Source organism: Dendropsophus ebraccatus, chromosome 2 (genome assembly GCF_027789765.1).
Source record: "Dendropsophus ebraccatus isolate aDenEbr1 chromosome 2, aDenEbr1.pat, whole genome shotgun sequence".
Lineage (NCBI taxonomy): Eukaryota > Metazoa > Chordata > Amphibia > Anura > Hylidae > Dendropsophus > Dendropsophus ebraccatus.
The window spans coordinates 84,754,587-84,776,111 of record NC_091455.1 but is presented as its reverse complement, the minus strand read 5'-3'; the positions used below and the strand labels follow the sequence as shown (position 1 = coordinate 84,776,111).

General features: G+C 40.4%; 1 protein-coding gene across 6 annotated transcripts in view; it reads right to left on the bottom strand.

Moving 5' to 3' along the window:
- Window positions 1-21,525, bottom strand: part of NFATC1 (nuclear factor of activated T cells 1) — a 156,321-nt gene that overhangs the window by 120,122 nt on the left and 14,674 nt on the right. For all 6 annotated transcript variants that reach the window (XM_069957886.1, XM_069957888.1, XM_069957891.1 and 3 more), the window contains exon 2: window positions 9,368-10,445. In XM_069957886.1, the coding sequence (XP_069813987.1) occupies window positions 9,368-10,445 (1,078 nt within the window). The remainder of the gene's footprint in view (window positions 1-9,367; window positions 10,446-21,525) is intronic.

Sequence of the window (21,525 nt, the reverse complement as noted above, 5' to 3'; positions counted from 1 at the left end):
CAGGGCAATGTGATGGGGATCTGTAAGTGGAAGTTTCCTGTCTGTACAAGTATGTTTATAGAACTTTTGTAATAACTTTCCTGCCTTTTATGTTGTGCTGACCCCGGCACACAAGGACACGGGCCTCGCTATAACTATAGGTTTTATGTATGAAAGCTACTACTGTTGCCCTTATCTGAGAGTCAACTTGCTTCATTTTCTATGAAAATTTAGAAACTAAAAATTGATCCCTCATTGCCTGTTATAGGTAGAAAGAAGAAATGTAATGTGACCCCAGCACCCAGCACCTGGACGTCTCGCCCAGCCAATCAGTGCACTGTCCACTGATTGGCTGAGTGGGACGTCCAAACGTCGGGAGACCCCAAAGCAAGCCGGAGCGTGGATGTAATCCTGTTGAAACTAACAGAAAGGGAATTGCGGTGATTCCGTTATGTGTAAAGCTACCCTAATATTATATTCTTCAAGGAAGTCATCAGAGTCCTCTTGACCTAGTTGAATAAACCTTTACAACATTCTGTGGCACAGCAACATATTCTCACTGCTCTTACAGTAAAGAATCCAAATCTGTAATGATGGTGAAATCTTCTTTCCTCTAGATGTAGAGGATATATATAAGATCAGTGGGGATCTGGAAGCTGGGCCCCCCACCTAACCACTGCTCTAAACATCGGCCAGACACAGTACTCCAATGGTGTTTTATTCTAGCAATAGGTGGGGGTCCCGAATTAGCATTTATAAGCTATCTAGTGGATAGGTGATAAATGCTCATGGCTGGAAAACCCTTTTAAACAGTGTTCCACAGTTTCATAAAATATTTGCTTTAAAATTGTATTATTTCCCAGCACATGAGACCTATCATGTCATCTAAATTATAACTTTTTCATGTTTCTAGCAATTTCTGCAAACATTTTACCATTTTTAAGTAAGTTCAATTTTATGCTGAGCACATACCACATGCTGAGATGGAGCTCAATTTGCTTCATAAACCAAGATTACTTATGTAGTTGTTATCTCACATACAAATGTGTGAATTAATTAACAACTGTATTCTGTGCAAAACAAATCTTACAGAGAGGCTGTGAGGGCTGTCGGATACGCTTCTTATTCTGCTCCGATACTGACTCATTGTTCATTCTTTTTTATATAAAGGAAATTAAAGGTTAAAAAAAATTTAAAGTTGTTTTGTAATAAATAAAAAAAAAACTCAGTTCTTAAAGGGAATCTTTCAGCTCCAGGGCCCTACCTAAGGTGCTGACAGTGTGCTGTAGCAGGCAGTCTCCTACTAAGCATGGTACTTTTTGGTTATTTGTCCCTGCAGTGGATTATGCACAATCCTACTGTAATGAAGTGTCAAAGTGTTGTGTGTGCCATACTTAATAATAATAATTAATGCTGCCTGACCTCCTGCTTGCTCAGCTGTCAGCTAGTGTCTCTGATTGCAGATCAGTACTCTGTAGGCAGCTGTGGTCTAGGAGTATATCATCTGTATAGAGACAAACAAGTGTTTTATTTCCCTTTGGTTTGATTCTTCTGATGGAAATGAAATATAGTTATGTATTATTTTCTTTTTTTCTCATTATTGTATCATATTTAAAAAGTGCAAAGAATTCTCAATCAGGGCCAAATTAGTTTTAAAAAATTTTTTTTAATACAATAATGAGTAAAAAATAAATAGCTATATTTCATTGTCCTCAGGGGAATCACACCAAAGGAAAAAAAATGTTGTTGGCTCTACACAGATAATTTACCACAGCTCCAACACAATTGAGCTAGGAAATTCAACTATATTGGAGTGTTTCTTTTAGACATAAACTGCCTACAGAGGACTGAGCTGCAATCTGAGACACAGGCTGACAGCTGAGTGAGCAGGGCAGCAGGGATTATTTGTGAAGGAAAGGGAGGAGGAAGTAGTAGTAAGGCGTTAATTGACAGATTAATTCAGCCAGTCAGTGACTGGAGCGGGACTCTGCTGCAGTCACTGACCGGCTGAGTAGCCAGTCCACCAGCCGGGACAGGCACTTTCCCAGGGTCATGACAGTATGAAAACTCGGGGGAAAATGCCTTCCAGTGGGCGTCCCAGGGCCGGTCACGCGGCTGTTGGCAGGCACAAGGAGAGGTAAGTAAGGACTAGTTATTATGTTTCCCCTGCCTTGAAAACAGAAAAGTACTTGGCGGGACTTCTTCTTTAAACTTGTAAAAGACGTCAAGGTTAATATTTTTGTAAATACATTAGAAAAAAAAATGTGTATACTTTAATGACTAAATCTAGTATATTGGAGAAAATGTATGTACATGTGTGACTATGTGCAGAATTGGACATACTCATAGAAACCAGACTGAAAACATTTATTGTAGTTTTAGAGCCCCTGTGATATATACAGTATGAGTGTTTTTCTGCTGGATTAATGCTCAGACTTACATGCTCGCAGACTATATTTCATTGTCAGTCCAATGTGAATCTGAAACGTGAAAAACCGCAGCTGCTCCATGTCATGACACATGTAAACATCCAAGAGTGATTTACAAATCCCTGAGTTGTTAGTGACGTGCTGCAGTGTCACACATGGTGCAGTGCATGGACAGGCTTCTCACTGGCAATACACAGTTCATCTCTTTATACTTTCTTGTTTTCAGCTTCACTTTAATAATTCACACAAACACAAGTAGTGTCCTTAAAAACAGTAACCTTTTCTTCTTTTTTTAGCTTAACATCTATAAACAGAAGATTACATATGTCAGCTGATATTATACAACTGATAAGATGCAATTTCTTGTTTTTAGCATGCATGCTGCTATCTGATCTAAGTGTGCACGACTCTATAACTTTGTTTGCTATGTAAATTGGGGATTTTACTTGATGTGTACTGATTCACTGTAAAAAAGCTGTCAGGAGGGATAACAGGTCCTTCTTAAATAGGTGGAGTGATTAAAAAAAAATTCTCCATCTTTACAATGGTAAAACGTGTTACACATCAGTATAAAATCTCTTTTATCCAGCATGTTGATAGAACACAATAGTGGGGCTTCAGTGGACAGATGTAAAAATATCATCCCTTCAAGGGCTGAAAAACATTAGCATCAGTTTGGTTAAACATTTTATAGGCATTAGGAATAAGTATGTGCACTTTTGTAAAAAGATGCATGATGGGAACATGGCAAGAGAATATTTCTCACATAGACCCTCATGTAATGTGTTACGGTTGCTGTCTGCATGAGTCACATAGGCCCAGATGTGGAATGCAGTAAGATCAAATTGAGCAATGTAAATATTTGACACTTTCGGCTTCTGAAAAAGCTGAGACATTGCATGAGACAGGCCTCCGCATCACCAATATGCAACCACACAACAAACTTCCGCTTTATGGTCACCATCATTTCATTGTTTAACCCCCTCCCTGCCTAGGGAGCCTGCCAGACAATATATTGTACAGCTACAAAGACATCAAGTTGACTCTGCTTTTTCTATACCTTGAAGAAGATTTATGTACTTTGAGGACTGAAGTGGAAATATGCAGACAATATTCTCATAGGGAACAAGTTTTGAAGCCAACGGCCTTCAATCCTAATGGTGGCTTCTTTAAAATAGGATAATAACCTGTCTAAAGTTTGATACATTATTTTTTGGAGACGTGGAATGTGTATGCCTTAATTCCGACTCAAGAATGCAATGTCTTTATCTGTTGCATATGTTCCTCATACATCATGTGCTTCATGATCTGCAGCTCCTGCCTTGATTAAATGGCGACTTTCAACACTGTCTGTCTCGGCAGACTTAACATCTGTTACTAAGGAAAATGACTTTATTCAGATTATACTTAATGGTCTTGTATTTTTATACTCATCTGTCTTGCAGCCAAATGCCAAACCTTTCAACTAATAAATTGTGAAAAATATAATGTATAACTAAACAGGCTTTCTGGCTTAATGAAAAAAAAAACAAAACAATAATTGTCCAGGGTCCAGCATCTCTTACATTTGCCATACACATGCAGTAGCTGCTAACAGAGAAAGGAGGATGGAGAAGTGTACTGTGAGGTAGTAGACTAAAGAATGATCAGGACCAGACCAGTTTTACGATATCTATAGGATGGCAGATATGGACTTTCTGGTCATAACTTTTCATAAAAAGACAGTGTAAACCTAACAGGTCACTAGCTTTTCACACAATTTATGCTTATTCTTAAGTATATGTGGGCAGTATCCAAATTGCAATTTACATCCATTAGAGGTATACTCCAGAGAGAAAAAAATCAAATCACCTAGTGGAAGAAAGTTTATAATACAGATTTAGGCTATGTTCACACTACGTATATTTTCATAAAACCACGGCCGGTGTACAACGGCCATGATTATTACATCGCGTATACATGGGGTATAAGCTCCAGCCGGGATCCCAAGCGGCTCCGCAAACAACTAACATGTCAGTGCACATTATGGAGCGAGCGGCTCCAGACGCTTGCTCCATAGTGTGCTGTGGGGATGTGCCCGCACGGATGTGCCCGCACCAGAACTCTTCGGCTGCAAAGTTCATCTGATTGGTACTGCAGTACCGGCTGGGATGATCTTTTTAGAGCCTGGCCATTCCGTGACCCAGCCGTATAAATTACTTCTATTTGAAAGTATGAAGTCTTCCAGTACTTATCAGCTACTATATGTCCTGCAGGAAGTGGTGTATTCTTTCCAGTCTAAAAGGGTGCTCTCTGCTGTCACCCCTGTCCATGTCAGGAAGTGTCAAGGGCAGGAGAGGTTTTTTGTTTTTTTACCTGCTCTGGAAAGTTGCTGGTACTGACAAAGGTGGCAGCAGTTATACAAATCTGTATAACTTTCTAACACAAGTTGATTTGAATGTAAAGTACCCCTTTGATAATGTTTTTGTTTTCCACTGAGTAATCTGTATAAAGTCTTTACGGGTGTCCCTTCCACTGAATTTGCTGTTCACTGTCTGTTGTTAGGCTTTGTAACACAAATGGACAGAAGAAAGGGGGAGCGGCGTGGCCATCATCACTGACAAAGTATACGCAACCTAACCCTGCTATGGAGAGAAAGGCAAGCAGCAGAAAGAGGGATACATGTACATAAATACAAATAATTCAGCTGAAAAAAATATTTAGTCAGCACCTAACTCTAAGAAAATGTAGCACATGGCTATTTTATAATTTTACATGAAATCTCAGCTACCCGAATATACCTAATATATAAAAGTGGCTCAAGGTGTTTTGGAAATTTTCAGCATCTTTAGACAATCTGTTGTAAGTTGACACCACATAATAGTTGGCCTAATTTGCACCGGAATTCTGGCACAGTTTTGGCACTCAGTGTTGCCTTGGAAGCCATGCTCCTATTGCCAAAATCATGGTCCTTTTTTACCAGAGCCCGGTCCTCTTTGTCAGACACAGAAAAAGTTCAGACACAGTAAATATATATATATTTTTAAGTATAAAACATTTGTGTGGAATTTTGCACACAATCTGTATGAAATGTATCTCATGCCAAAGAAAAAATTATTTAAATTCATTTAGAAAAAATCTGTGACCCCCTGACTGCCTACTGAGCTGATGTCACCACTGCATAGATATCAATGAAAGCATTAAGAACATACCTTGTTGCCTGTGTTTTTATTTTCATTAAAAAAACACCTTTATTTGGGCTGTGAATAGTGCCTATGATTTACATACTCGCAGTGGTCTGAAAGATCCGCTGCAAGTATGTATTCACATAGGAACTGACAGGACCTTGGATTGTAATGGATCTCGCTGCAAAAATCGTAGCGAGATTTCTGCTGCGATCCCTCCTGTGTAAAGCTACCCTAAAGGTGTTTTGTTTTATTTTTATGTAAAAAAAAAAATTCAGGAAATAAAGGTGTGTTCTTTCAGTGATATCTATCAAGCAGTGCAACCAGCTTGGTAAGTGGTATCAGGGTCACACATACACTTTAAGGCTGGGTTCACACGCTGTAACTGTGCGGCTGTATTTTTTATGCGGCTGTAAATGTGCGGGTGAAACTCCGGCCGTGGGAAAAAATAGACATGCGGCTCAAAACATACGGTCATTTACTTGGAAATCTGGTTCAACTAAAAATAACAAATAAAATGTTAAGAAAGTGATGCAAACACCTCTGGATGCATCTGGGAAAGCAGGGAAACAGTTTACATGAATTGCTATTACCGGGGTTTGCGATCCTCTGCACTAATGCCGATGTCTCTCATGGTTAATATATTGAATTACTAAAACACATTTTCTGTCTAATAAAGTCCCTTTTATTGTTCAATAATTAAATGTAAACGATTCCATCATTTTGCAATTAAATATACTGTTAAAATAAATATATATATAAATAAATGTATATTTATATATATATTTATTTTTTGACAGTATATTGAATTGCACAATGATGGATTCGTTAGAATTAAATTATTGAACAAAGAAACTGTATTTATTTAAACGAAAATGTGTTTTCTTAATTAAATATTAATTAGTACAGGAAGCTCCATAAGCCGGTAATTCATATGCCGGCAATAAAGCATTCTGTACTAATCATCACTTTACTTTAATGAAAACATCAAATGTTTCTTCTAATTATGTTATGACAATAGCATTATTAGAAGAAACATTTAGAATTATATTTGCGCTCAGCTGATTGGCTGTTCGGCTGAGCGCACATATAATGAGCCGGTCCGCAGTACAGTCACTTCATTGTGCTGCGGACCAGCGAAGAGGACACATCGGGGTGAGTATAGAGCTCTCCCCACCCCCTCCCCTGCACTGCACCCCTCCCAGCAAGGAAGGGGGGGTCACTTAACCCCTTCCTTGCTGGGATGGGTGCAGTCTGACATCAGTCTGGCCCCCAGGGGGTTAAGGGGGATGCAATACATCCTCCCTTAACCCCTTGGGGGTCAGACTGTAAGCAGCGATCTGTAAAGATGCTGCATACTGTAAGGAGCACAACACCGCTCACAATGATGGGTGTTGTGCTCCTGTTTGTGTGTTTTTTGTGTGTTTCTCCCTTTTTGTTTTTCAGATATTGGTATCCTGGGGATTACGTCAGATTCCATGGACTACGTCGATGACCAGCGGTTGTTCTTAGAATTTTTTTAATAAAATGGTCAATGAGGGGTGTGGGGGTGTTTTTATTTGAATAAAAAAATTTAAAACTTGTGTCTTGTCTTTATTTCTTTACTTTTTAGACTTAGTAGTGGAAGCCGTCTAATAGACGGAATCCATTACTAAGTTGGGGCCTAGTGTTAGCCGGTATAAAATGGCTAACACTAACCCCCTATTATTACCCCAGTACCCAATGCCACCAGGGGTACTGGGAAGAGCCGGGTGCCAGTGGTCCCGGAGCGTCAAAATTGGCGCTCCTGGACCGGGCGGCAGCAGGCTGGTAAGATTTAGGCTGGGGAGGGCCTAAAACAATGGCTCTTCCCACTCTGGTGTTACCAGGCTGCTGTCGTTTGGTTTTTAACCCGGCTGGTTATAAAAATAGGGGGGACCCTATGCGGGTTTTTTTAATTATTTATTTATTTAAAAAAAACGCATAGGGTCCCCCCTATTTTTATAACCAGCCGGGTTAAAAACCAAACGACAGCAGCCTGGTAACACCAGGGTGGGAAGAGCCATTGTTTTAGGCCCTCCCCAGCCTAAATCTTACCAGCCTGCTGCCGCCCGGTCCAGGAGCGCCAATTTTGACGCTCCGGGACCACTGGCACCCGGCTCTTCCCAGTACCCCTGGTGGCATTGGGTACTGGGGTAATAATAGGGGGTTAGTGTTAGCCATTTTATACCGGCTAACACTAGGCCCCAACTTAGTAATGGATTCCGTCTATTAGACGGCTTCCACTACTAAGTCTAAAAAGTAAAGAAATAAAGACAAGACACAAGTTTAAAAAATTTTTTATTCAAATAAAAACACCCCCACACCCCTCATTGACTATTTTATTAAAAAAATTCAAAGAACAACCGCTGGTCATCGACGTAGTCCACGGAATCCGACGTAATCCCCAGGATACCGATATCTGAAAAACAAAAAGGGAGAAACACACAAAAAACACACAAACAGGAGCACAACACCCATCATTGTGAGCGGTGTTGTGCTCCTTACAGTATGCAGCATCTTTACAGATCGCTGCTTACAGTCTGACCCCCAAGGGGTTAAGGGAGGATGTATTGCATCCCCCTTAACCCCCTGGGGGCCAGACTGATGTCAGACTGCACCCATCCCAGCAAGGAAGGGGTTAACTGACCCCCCCTTCCTTGCTGGGAGGGGTGCAGTGCCGGGGAGGGGGTGGGGAGAGCTCTATACTCACCCCGATGTGTCCTCTTCGCTGGTCCGCAGCACAATGAAGTGACTGTACTGCGGACCGGCTCATTATATGTGCGCTCAGCCGATCAGCCAATCAGCTGAGCGCACATATAATTCTAAATGTTTCTTCTAATTATGTTATTGTCACAACATAATTAGAAGAAACATTTAATGTTTTCATTAAAGTAAAGTGATGATTAGTACAGAATGCTCTATTGCCGGCATATGAATTAACGGCTTATAGAGCTTCCTGTACTAATTAATATTTAATGAATAAAACACATTTTCTTGGAAATAAATTCAGTTTCGTTGGTCAATAATTTAATTCTAACGAATCCATCATTGTGCAATTCAATATACTGTCAAAAAATACATATATAGATAAATATACATTTATTTATATATCTATTTTTTTTAACAGTATATTTAATTGCAAAATGATGGATTCGTTAGAAATAAATTATTGATCAACGAAAGTGTCTTGATTACAAATAAAATGTGTTTGATTAATTTAATATATTAACTATTAGAGGCATCGGCATTCGGCATCATTGCCGGCTATTTTTGAAGTACTCCGTACGGACCGCCTGTCAATCCACGGCCGCATGTCCAGCCGCAAACAATGGTCTTGTTCATTTTTTACGGGTCCGTATACGATAGGGCCGTAGATTCAGAGATAGTGTGCACTGTGCAGCCGCATATCCTATACTTCCAAGCATACACACGAACCACCAAAAATACCGCCGCACAATTACAGCCGCAAATATAGCCGCACTCTTACAACGTGTGAACCGAGCCTTAATGTATTAGAATTTGTAAACATATATATATTCATTACCCATAATGGGAAGCATGTTTGTAGTTGCTGTGTTCCTACATGCATGCATCCGGCATGCCTCTAAAATCACAGCAACATCATGCGGCCATTGGAAAATGCATGCATTTTCATGCATGCCGGTGGGAACACAGCCTTAGTGATAATATCATGGTTGTTTTTGGAAATGACAACCCAAAATTACATAAATGATATACTTAACTAAATGAATACACCTGATTATAGTGTCTTACCTCATATAGGATGTTGGGGAAATGTTCTTTGGTTTGGCCCAGTGATAAGGATGCTGTGGTACTGATAAATATTGTTCGCAGGGCATTGTTTTCCTGATGTGGTAGAAGTCTTCTGATGGCAAATCAGTGGCTAGTGACAGTGTGTCATGTTCATCACAAATAGGCTCTGTTTTTAGAGCCATGGTTGGAGTGTGATCTATTGCTGTTTTCCGGGATTTAATTGGAATGCCATCATTCATATCTATGGGGTCAGTGGTAAGAGCATTAATAGCTGCCACTATAGCCGAATTTGTATACTGGTGAGTGTTCCCTAGCCAGGTCTCCTCAGTGATGCTTACTCTGGGGGAACTGTGAGGAGATGGAGTAGGAGATTGGTGTGGAGAGTACGAGGTTTGTCTACCATTGATGTTATATTTTCTTTTGAATGGAGATGTAGGACGTGAGTTTGGAGCAGTGAGCCAGTTTTCCTCTGATATACTTGTCCTGGGAGATGTAGATGGGGAATGCCTGGGTGAGTTTACCAGATTACAGGCCACCATATTTCTGTGATAACCTTCATCTGGTTCAGTGGTTTTAGGGGATACACAAGGTGACTGCCATGGAGAGGTCTGAGGGGAAGTATATGGATAAGAATAATTTGACTCAAAAGAGGAAGCTTCTGAGTTACAGCTTCTGGAAGACAAACTGCTTGCTGGACTCAAGCAAGAAGGGTCTCGGTAGGTGTCAACATTTGGTAAGTTCAACGTAGCAGTAGAGAGTGTTCGTTTAGGTATGGATTCTTCCACATCAGCTTCATGAAAGAACTGGTTATTGCCAGTGTGAATCCCCAGACAAGAAGTGATTTCAATTCTAGGACTTTCTAATGGTGCTCCATTAGGCCTTAAATTCGGAGATAAATAGTATCCAGAGGCTTCATTCTCAGGATTCCCTCCATATCCAGATGAATGACTTGCTGATGGAATAATGGAAATGATTGGGTTTGATGACTGAACACCATGGCATGGAGTTGGTAATGAAGAATTCATCACACCCAGTGATAGGCTGGCACTTAAATTGGAAGATGCATAGTTATAGTTTTCTGGAAAAAAAAATTATGAAAGATGTCAAGGTTAGTTAAAAAGAAAAATAATGCATGCATGTGCTATATCTAAAAGCTAAGATAAAATAGTATGTTTCAGAAGATGGTAAATGCAAGATGAAAGGGCAAAAAATGAATATACATTGTACAAAGTAATGTAACAATAAATATACAGTAACTTTTTTCCAGGACTGTGCTGTGTTTTACTCTATTTAGTGCTTCTTTGGTGTCTTAGTTTCTGAAAGAAGGAAGACTTGGAGAGATTTTTCACTTATATTCCCATTGTTAGAGAAGGTTGTAGACATTCTGGGGCAGATTTATAAGCTCCTGGCATACACTACTGTAAAGGTGCTGATTTCAGCCTTTTCCGTGGCATTTGTCAGGCCTAAGCCCCTCTTGCCAGGCTGGCAAGGCTGGGGAAGGGGGCAGTTGATCTACGCAGCAAATACACCATGCTCCAGACAAGGTGTAGATTCTGCATCCGGTGTGTGCCACTTAGTGGATTCGGCCAGGTAAAGGGGAGCAAGGCTTTATTTAAGACCAGCGTACACCAGTCTGGATAAATATTCCTCTCCATGTATGCAAAATTTTTGCACCAAATCTAACCCCAAAAGTAATTTGACCCTGCGTTTAACTGAACAAATGACCGAAAACTTAAGATAACCTGTCACTTGTCTCTGTTTATAATTTATACGTATAGGTGTCATATCTGCTAAGCATTTCCCGCTGGGCATTTGTTTGTGAAAAATCTACAGTGGATTATGGTATCGGCATTGCAAATGAGATTATTAGAAATTTCTTTCCTGTTTTTTTTGTTTTTGTTTTTGCCAATTTTAAGACACAATTTGAATAAAAGTTATATTTAAAATGTTTTAATAGGATGAGGTCACAGCTAAGGTTTTTTTTTGGGCCTCTGGGCAATTGGATGTTGTGATACAATTTGATACCTCCAACCCACCTAAGGGAGGAGAGTTGGTTGTATTAAAATCCAGAGATAATCCACATAGATACTGACCAGGGTTTTTTGTGAAAGGCAAATTCTACAATAAATCTGCAGAGTTGCAGATTTTGTTGCACAAACACTGCAGGCTCACAGCATAATCCCTACCACTGGATATTCAAATACATTTCTACCCATGAAGATAAATGACTTTACTCTTAAACATTAGATCAATCTAAACATATAAAGGTATACAGGTAAGTGAAACATTTCCCCCACACTAGAATGACAATAGATCACCTGCAGTGTTAACAAAGTATAGCGTCACAATGGCCATACAACGATCAGCGTTTAGACGGAACAATACATCGTACGAAAAAATAGTTATGCGATCGTTTTGCGATCGCTTAAGCCTATCTCACACATAGGTGAAATCATTGAAAGAATGTTTACACGGAACGATCTGCGAATTTTTTGCGAACGACCAACGATAATTTGAGAACATGTTGAAAGATCAAAATGAACGATTTCTCGCTCGTCGTTTGATCGTTCGCTGCCTTTACACGTACGATTATCGTTCAAATTCGATCGTTATCGTGCAAAAACAAACGATAAATCGTTCCGTGTAAAAGGACCATAAGACATAGTTATTACTGGTGGTAAGGTTCAGATGATTTTATTAATTCATGTAAATGTTATTAGTGAAGTTTCAGAAGAGAATTGAAATGTTATGTTGTTGGGCAGGAGGACCAGGTGGTAGAGAAGTGAAAAAGTGCTGAATTTGCATACACCTGGTCACCAAGTGGTGCTCTAAAAGTAGTATTCTAGTAGCATTATAGCCATAGGATGAACACCCCAATATAATACTAATACATTATTATTTTATGCATGCAATCCTAGCTAAATAATAGAAATGCATTGCATTGTAGTAGTTTCTATAGCTTAGGTTCAGCTACCAAGTGCATATAAACCTGGACAACATAAGTATACTATGGTATATACATATAGTAGACGGATATCACATACATAATGGGTAACATGACAGATTAATGACATACACAGTCTAAGGATATAATCGTCTCCATTTTCCTCCTTTTAGACTATTTTAGACAATGAATCTGCACATGTTTACTCAGACAAGCTTTTAGATCCAGTATTACATTACACTTTAGGAAGAAATCTAAGTAGTTTAAAAGTTGTTATACAATGTAAATGGCACAATTACAATTATTTTCATTGTAGATCCCAATATGCTGCTTATATAACTCTCTATGAGACATAGACCAGGATAGATGTATAAAAGTACTCATATACACTCAGATGGCAGAGCTGCACTCATCTCCTCCTCGGGTCGAAGGCTGGACTCTTTTAACTCTGTTTTTATTCCTGTGACATCACATGGCTTATTTTTTCTAACCTAGATTGGTGCGATACTGCAAACACTTCCAAACAAACTGGCAACTCTGTAGCTTTGTGCAGCATTTCTGTCCTCTCATCCATGTATAACAAAGGGATGGAGGCTGCAATTTAGATGCCCTGTAAATAGACTATAATTAGAGTTTCAGATCTGTGTAAATGCATTTTAAGTCTTGTACGCCAGGAGTTCCTTCCATTCAGTACATGCGGTACTCAGCTTGCCAGGGGTGTTAATGGCAGATGGCAGCATCCCACTGTGGAACGACTACTAAGCCACATGCCATTTGGTGAGTTAAATCAACATGCATTTATCAGCAACAGAATCGGAAAGATGATTCAAATGCTGATTGTCACATTAAAGATAAAGGGTTTCATGATGGATGTGAGAACCTAAAACCTGACATTTCCCTCTGAAACACAAGTTGTATCACCAGCTTCTAAAACATCCCCAACTGTCTTATAAGCGAGGCTACTGGTGGCCACACAAGGAGACATGTTAGGACCCCTCAATGACCCAATACTTGTCAAGCTATAATCCACTCATCAGTCTCTGTAACATGTCAGTCAGGATAAGTGATTGTCTGGGAGGCAGCAGATAACTATACTACACAATGATAACCACCCCCAACATCCTGCCTTGTGAAGAGTGACATTTACAATGTTCAGCATTGGACAAGATGCATCAATAAAAACAACTGTGGTTTCTACTATCATCTACTATATTAAAGCATTATTAATGTCTATTAGCACAACAGATTATTAGTTCACCACAGCAAACACCAAAACACAGTAATCACTGAACTCAAGGAGAACAGCGAAAAAAATTTTCAATGAAGTACTCAATCAAGAGTCTCCACTGATGCCCCCAAAAATTTAAATATGCAAAACAAGAGTCCGTGGAGCCTCAGTTACGAGTCTCAAAACACGGGATAGCCAGATATCTCTAGCCTGTTGCCAACGGGGTGCCTCCACGATGGGGAGAGCACCACACCACCCTGATAAATAACCCCTTAAGTCCCACTCGGTGGCGAGTATTGGAACATAGACAGGGAAACAACAGGGTGGCCCCTTTTGTCAATGTCTAACTCAAGGTGCGAGTATTGCGATCATGACAAGGGCTTGCAAAGGCAGGCTTCCACCCACAGACAGCCGTTTCGGGGTTTTTGCCCCTCGTCAGTGTGGGGTAGGATTCTGGCTAGTTGGGGCAATGAAAAATCAACCAACAAAACACAGTAATCACTGAACTCAAGGAGAACAGCGAAAAAAATTTTCAATGAAGTACTCAATCAAGAGTCTCCACTGATGCCCCCAAAAATTTGAATATGCAAAACAAGAGTCCGTGGAGCCTCAGTTACGAGTCTCAAAACACGGGATAGCCAGATATCTCTAGCTTGTTGCCAACGGGGTGCCTCCATGATGGGGAGAGCACCACACCACCCTGATAAATAACCCCTTAAGTCCCACTCGGTTGCGAGTATTGGAACATAGACAGGGAAACAACAGGGTGGCCCCTTTTGTCAATGTCTAACTCAAGGTGCGAGTATTGCGACCATGACAAGGGCTTGCAAAGGCAGGCTTCCACCCACAGACAGCCGTTTCGGGGTTTTTGCCCCTCGTCAGTGTGGGGTAGGATTCTGGCTAGTTGGGGCAATGAAAAATCAACCAACAAAACACAGTAATCACTGAACTCAAGGAGAACAGCGAAAAAAATTTTCAATGAAGTACTCAATCAAGAGTCTCCACTGATGCCCCCAAAAATTTGAATATGCAAAACAAGAGTCCGTGGAGCCTCAGTTACGAGTCTCAAAACACGGGATAGCAAGATATCTCTAGCCTGTTGCCAACGGGGTGCCTCCATGATGGGGAGAGCACCACACCACCCTGATAAATAACCCCTTAAGTCCCACTCGGTTGCGAGTATTGGAACATAGACAGGGAAACAACAGGGTGGCCCCTTTTGTCAATGTCTAACTCAAGGTGCGAGTATTGCGATCATGACAAGGGCTTGCAAAGGCAGGCTTCCACCCACAGACAGCCGTTTCGGGGTTTTTGCCCCTCGTCAGTGTGGGGTAGGATTCTGGCTAGTTGGGGCAATGAAAAATCAACCAACAAAACACAGTAATCACTGAACTCAAGGAGAACAGCGAAAAAAAATTTCAATGAAGTACTCAATCAAGAGTCTCCACTGATGCCCCCAAAAATTTAAATATGCAAAACAAGAGTCCGTGGAGCCTCAGTTACGAGTCTCAAAACACGGGATAGCCAGATATCTCTAGCCTGTTGCCAACAGGCTAGAGATATCTGGCTATCCCGTGTTTTGAGACTCGTAACTGAGGCTCCACGGACTCTTGTTTTGCATACCACAGCAAACACAACAGAAAAATCCTTACTATTTGTAATTAAGTTAAATCGACACTGTCCTTATAAAAAGCTCCCATCCATGTGGTTGGTGAGAACCCTAAAAAGACATGACACCCAAAGTGTATCTATGGTGGTGTTTGTAGATATTTGACTCCTTACTCCCAAAAAAATCTGTGAAGTCTTGGCCAGTAAGTGTCTCGCTTTCCTGCAATCTGCTGTTTGTCTCTTGCTGTTAGGATCAGTTGAATACAGTAAATATCAGATAAATGCCGCACTCCATACACTCATTCCTCCACACCGGTCGTATTCCACACATTATCCACCTTAGTAACAATCCATGGACAAACAGTGTGGTATAGGATAATGGGTAAACCACCGTGCACGTCTGTACCTTGTATGTCACTTGCAATTAATTGCGTGGTGCCCCTCAGAGAAGACACATAAAAATAATAATAATATTCACATACTCACAATACTCCTTTTCGAATATGAAGATGATTTATTCTCGGTACATCGTACATAAACGCTCATAGGTTGATGCATTACAGGTTACATACAAGATACAGATGTGTACGGTGATTTAACTATTATCCCATACCACACTTTTTCTACATGGATAGTTGAAGACAGAACACAGAACTCCTTTTGTGCTCCTTCTTCCTTGGGGCTTAGCTACTGCCTGGCCTGTTCACCCGCAATCTGTGGGCCTGTCTGCTGCGCTGCCTCCTGAATGTAATCACCCACCACCCTGCCTACTCATCATCATGAGAAGTTCAGTGCTTAGTGTAATCTACTCCCTGCTGTGCTGCTGCTGTCTCATTTATCTCTGCTTACACTGCAAAGTCAAAGCACCAGTAACCTCTTCTCCCTCCACATTACATCTATAGTAGCATACTATTCCCAGCACAGTCAGCCTCTCCAGTTCAGTGCACTGTCACTAGCACTAAGCCCATGGCATAGCAGAGAAGAGTAAGTGCTGTGATTGGCCAGACAAGTAAGCAAAAGAAAGTCCCCGAATGAATATTGCTGGAAAACAAACCAGCTCTGGTTCTGCCCCCTGAAATAAAATGAGATATCCGTACACGATTCATAGGACTCTAATGGGCCCTGATATCAGCACTGAGAGCATAAAATTACCAAAACCACACAGCTTTTTAAAAAAACTTTCTTTAATAATCCATCAAGGGTGCATATGCAAAGCATCCAGATATATGCTGCACAACGTTCATCATTTTTATACCACATATTAATCTATTATGGCCGGATTGTTAGTGGTGCCCCCTTAAGCAGCAGCACTTCTTATACTCTTTTTATGCTGCCCCTGCCATCAGCACCAGGGCATACAATAATCAGCAGAAGAAGTGATACCCAATCTCTAACTAGATCCCCTGGCAAATGTCTTGGGTTATTTTTACAAGGCTTGTGCAGCACTGTGACTGGTACAAGGCTGTCACTCTACCCGAGTGCTAAGCAAGGTTTCTGCACACCAGATGCCAAATCATTTTAGATTTGGAAGAGGTCCTGGATGAGATGACAAACCTCAACTTCATCAAGCAATAGAAATGCCTGTGAGTCCTGGGTCACAAGAGGTGCTTTCAGGCTCGGTTAGGGTCTTTTTTTTCATTTCCATTTTAAAATGCTGGATCAAAAGGTGCAAGTAAATGCGAAAATATGATTTCTAAAAAAAAACCTTGCCTCTTAGAGAGACAGCTGCAAACTTAAAATGTCTATATTTCTTTTTTTTCTAATTTAAGTCTTTCTTAATTAATTTCAACATGCTTATACAACCAATGTTACAAATATCAAATATTCTACAAAAATAACTAAACAGTATACAACCCTTATCAATGTACAATTTTATACCCCCCTTCCTATTCACCGCAAGCTAAGAGGAAAGAAAAAAAAAACAAAACCTGTGTTAATCCTCCTGTTCCCTATATCTCTCATATAATATCTTTACGTTTTCCCACTCCCTTATATTCAGAGACAGTGGCGACATTCACTTTTTAATAAACTACAGTTTTGCTAAGTAAAAATATTGATTCATTTCTTTCCGACCCCTTTAGCCAACAAACTGTAGATCATCCCCTGGTAAACACACTGCAGGAGAAAAGGGCCTTTAATCCCCAACTTGTTCTCCACTCCTTTTTTCCCAAAGTTTTGTAAAACTGGACATTGCCACATTTCATGCAACCACCTCCATTTCATCAAGCAATAGAAATGCCTGTGAGTCCTGGGTCACTTATCATATGCCATTAATGTCTATCTAGAGACAACTCCTTTAAAGAGGTATTCCCATCTAGGATAATTATGGAATATCCAGGGGATATGTCTGATAAATGCAGATCCTACCTATGGGATCCACACCTATCTTAAAGGAAACCTGTCACCCGGCATTGTGGCGCCGAGCCCGCCCGACCCCCCGGTGGAGCCCTGGATACTTACCCTTTGCTGCAAGTCCCCCTCCTGGACCCGGTCCCGGAACGGAGATATCGCAGTTGGCAGCCCTGCACGCGCGCTCCAGAGATGAGTCTGACGCCCATAGAGTATGACGGCTCCAGTCATTCTCTATGGGCATCGGACTCATCTCTGGTAATTAGCCTACAGCGCGCGCTCACCTTCCAGGTCCAGGAGCAGGACTTGCAGCAAAGGGTAAGTATCTGGGGCTCCACCGGGGGGTAGGGCGGGCTCTGCGCCGCAATGCCGGGTGACAGGTTCCCTTTAAGATCAACATGCTTCTGACCCCCTCCAGTTCCTATGACCCCCTCCAGCCATCTTGTAGCTGCTAAGGGTGGTTAGAAAGCCAAACATTGATTCGCCCCTTCTCCCTGGCATACGCCAGCCATATTCCCCCGCTGACCCAGTGGCGGGGAGGAGACGAAGCCTCTTTCCGCACCTGATTTACCATGGTTTACGCCTGCTCGCATGTAATCATGGCAGTCATAAATCATGGCACAAATCTACCCCTGCTCAGGAGCAGGTGTGGATTTCTGTACCCGCCATACAGCAGGCAGAGGTCAGGCATGTGCTTCTTAGTGAATCCGGGAGGGAAATTTGGGACAGGGCCCAATTGACTTGAATAAAAGTTGTGCAAAAGGTATAGTCTATCATATATTTGCATCAGGATTATGGTTTACACAAGAAATTATCTTGTGTCGAAAACCAATATATAAGGCCGAGTATCGGTAATATAAATGATATTGTGTCTGTATACGTATATTTTCTACATATGTTACTAAGCAATACAATGCGACAAAGTTATAACTTCCCATAAGTTCACATTGTTCATGTTTCTGGTAAGTGTTGCAATATGTGATGTGAGGCCGCTACAGATATATTCTGATATGGCACTCACTCTAATATCCACACACTGCTATGTATATTGATCTCATATATAAAATTACAAACCTATAAGACTAGTTTACACAAAATGGTTAAAAACATATACACAGCAAATGCAGAAAATGTACATTATACAACAGATTACAGCATGTAATGAGGACAATAACTATTTACAGAAATGTCAGGGACTATGATTCTACTGAATCTACTGCAAAAAATAACAATAGGAAACTATAGAAATATAGTTATCGATAATACATGTAACACAAACTTTAAACTAAAGAAACTACAGAAACATCAGAGATGCCCCAGAAATGTGTGATTTTGACATGTTTACAGGCTTTTTTTAATTTGCTTTTTTTATTTTTTGTCATAAAATACACACAGAATTAACATAAAAAATAAACATACTCAATATTTAACATGGGACACATGTATGTATAGGATATAGGACACGTGTATATAACACATGTAAAAAAAAAAAAAATATATATATATATACGTCACTGCTAGACCCCATTCATTCCTGAGTTTTGTGTACCACAGTATATGTCGGCATACCTTTCTGCTGGTATTCCAGTATACAGTATGTGTGAGCATAGCCTAACATGCAGCCAAATAGGTGGGTTAAAGTGACAAATACCATACACCATATTCAGAGTGACAACCTTTTCCATATTAGTACTTAACGGTATAGAAAACGATAGGGGAACCTGCTATGGCCGGTGTTTCACACGTCGACCTTAGGTAAAATCCCATTAGTGTTCCACTCACCAGATTTGTTAAGAGACAAGCGCCTCCTAATAAATCTACATCTTCCGCGCCCATGCATGGGCAGCATTTTAACATTTATGCCAGCTCCGAGCTGTTGTAGATTTTGGCTACAACCTATACCAGCTCTCTGGCGTACCTGGGACATGCCCCTTTTGTCCTAAGAGCCACCCACTTTTTTAAAACGGACTCTAAATCGCAAAAAGCATGGTGTTATGTCCTATTACTCCATAACAGCGGTGCATACAGCAGGGGGAGTGGTCACTGCAGCACCATGTCACACAACTGCACACATATAACAGATATGCACACATATAACAGATATGCACACATATAACAGATATAAACACATATAACAGATATGCACAGATATAACAGATATGCACAGATATAACAGATATGCACAGATATAACAGATATGCACACATATAATAGATATGCACACATATAATAGATATGCACACATATAACAGATATGCACACATATAACAGATATGCACACATATAACAGATATGCACACATATCACAGATATAAACACATATCACAGATATGCACACATATAATAGATATGCACACATATAACAGATATGCACACATATAACAGATATGCACACATATCACAGATATGCACACATATCACAGATATGCACACATATAATAGATATGCACACATATAATAGATATGCACACATATAACAGATATGCACACATATAACAGATATGCACACATATAACAGATATGCACACATATAACAGATATGCACACATATAATAGATATGCACACATATAATAGATATGCACACATATAATAGATATGCACACATATCACAGATATGCACACATATCACAGATATGCACACATATAATAGATATGCACACATATAACAGATATGCACACATATAATAGATATGCACACATATAATAGATATGCACACATATAACAGATATGCACACATATAATAGATATGCACACATATAACAGATATGCACACATATCACAGATATGCACACATATCACAGATATGCACACATATAACAGATATGCACACATATAATAGATATGCACACATATAACAGATATGCACACATATAACAGATATGCACACATATAACAGATATGCACACATATAATAGATATGCACACATATCACAGATATGCACACATATAACAGATATGCACACATATAATAGATATGCACACATATAACAGATATGCACACATATAACAGATATGCACACATATAACAGATATGCACACATATAATAGATATGCACAGATATAATAGACATTGCAGTTTCTGTTCATAAAGAAACCCTCAACACACACGTCTATGACGCGACAGGCCAGCAGACGCCGCTACTGAGTCCTGCAAAATAAATGCGGGAAGTGGACCAAGCATGGTCACTAGCAGCCTACATTCACAGCCCACACCTTTCTGCTGTTATCCTGACATATACTGAGATGTACAGCGTTAAAGGGGTACTCTGAAGAAAAAAGTACGTTTTCAGATCAACTGGTGTCAGAAAGTTATACAGATTTGTAATTTACTTTAATTTTTTTTTAATCTCCAGCCTTCCAGTACTTATCAGCTGCTGTATGTGCTGCAGGAAGTGAAAGTGGCGTATTCTTCCCAGTCTAACAAAGTGCTCTCTGCTGACATCTCTGTCTGTGGCAGGAACTAAGCAGGATAAGTTTGGATTTGTTACTGCTCTGGACAGTTCCTGACATGGACAGAGGTGGCAGCAGAGAGCACTGTGTCAGATTGGAAAGAATATATCACTTCCTACAGCACATGCAACTGCTGATAAGTACTGGAAGGCTTGAGACTTTTTTTAAATAAAAGTAAACTACACATCTGTATAACTTTCTGACACCAGCTGATCTCTGGAGTACCCCTCCAGGAGAGGATTTAGTAGGAAACATAAAGGACTTCGAATTTTCCTGCTTGCTGGATCCACTTTTGGCTTCGGCTCAAAATACTGCAGAAAATATTGCAACACAAGGCTGTGTGTGAAAGCCCCCAGACAATGTAGGCTTTTATTTATTTTCCAGTAGGAGTCTATGGGCACCCTGGCTAGGTTGGCATACAGTGAGAGTCTATGGGCACCCTGGCTAGGCTGGCATACAGTAGGAGTCTATGGGCTAGGCTAGCATACAGTAGGAGTCTATGGGATAGGCTGGCATACAGTGGGAGTCTATGGGCACCCTGGCTAGGCTGGCATACAGTAGCAGTATATGGGCACCC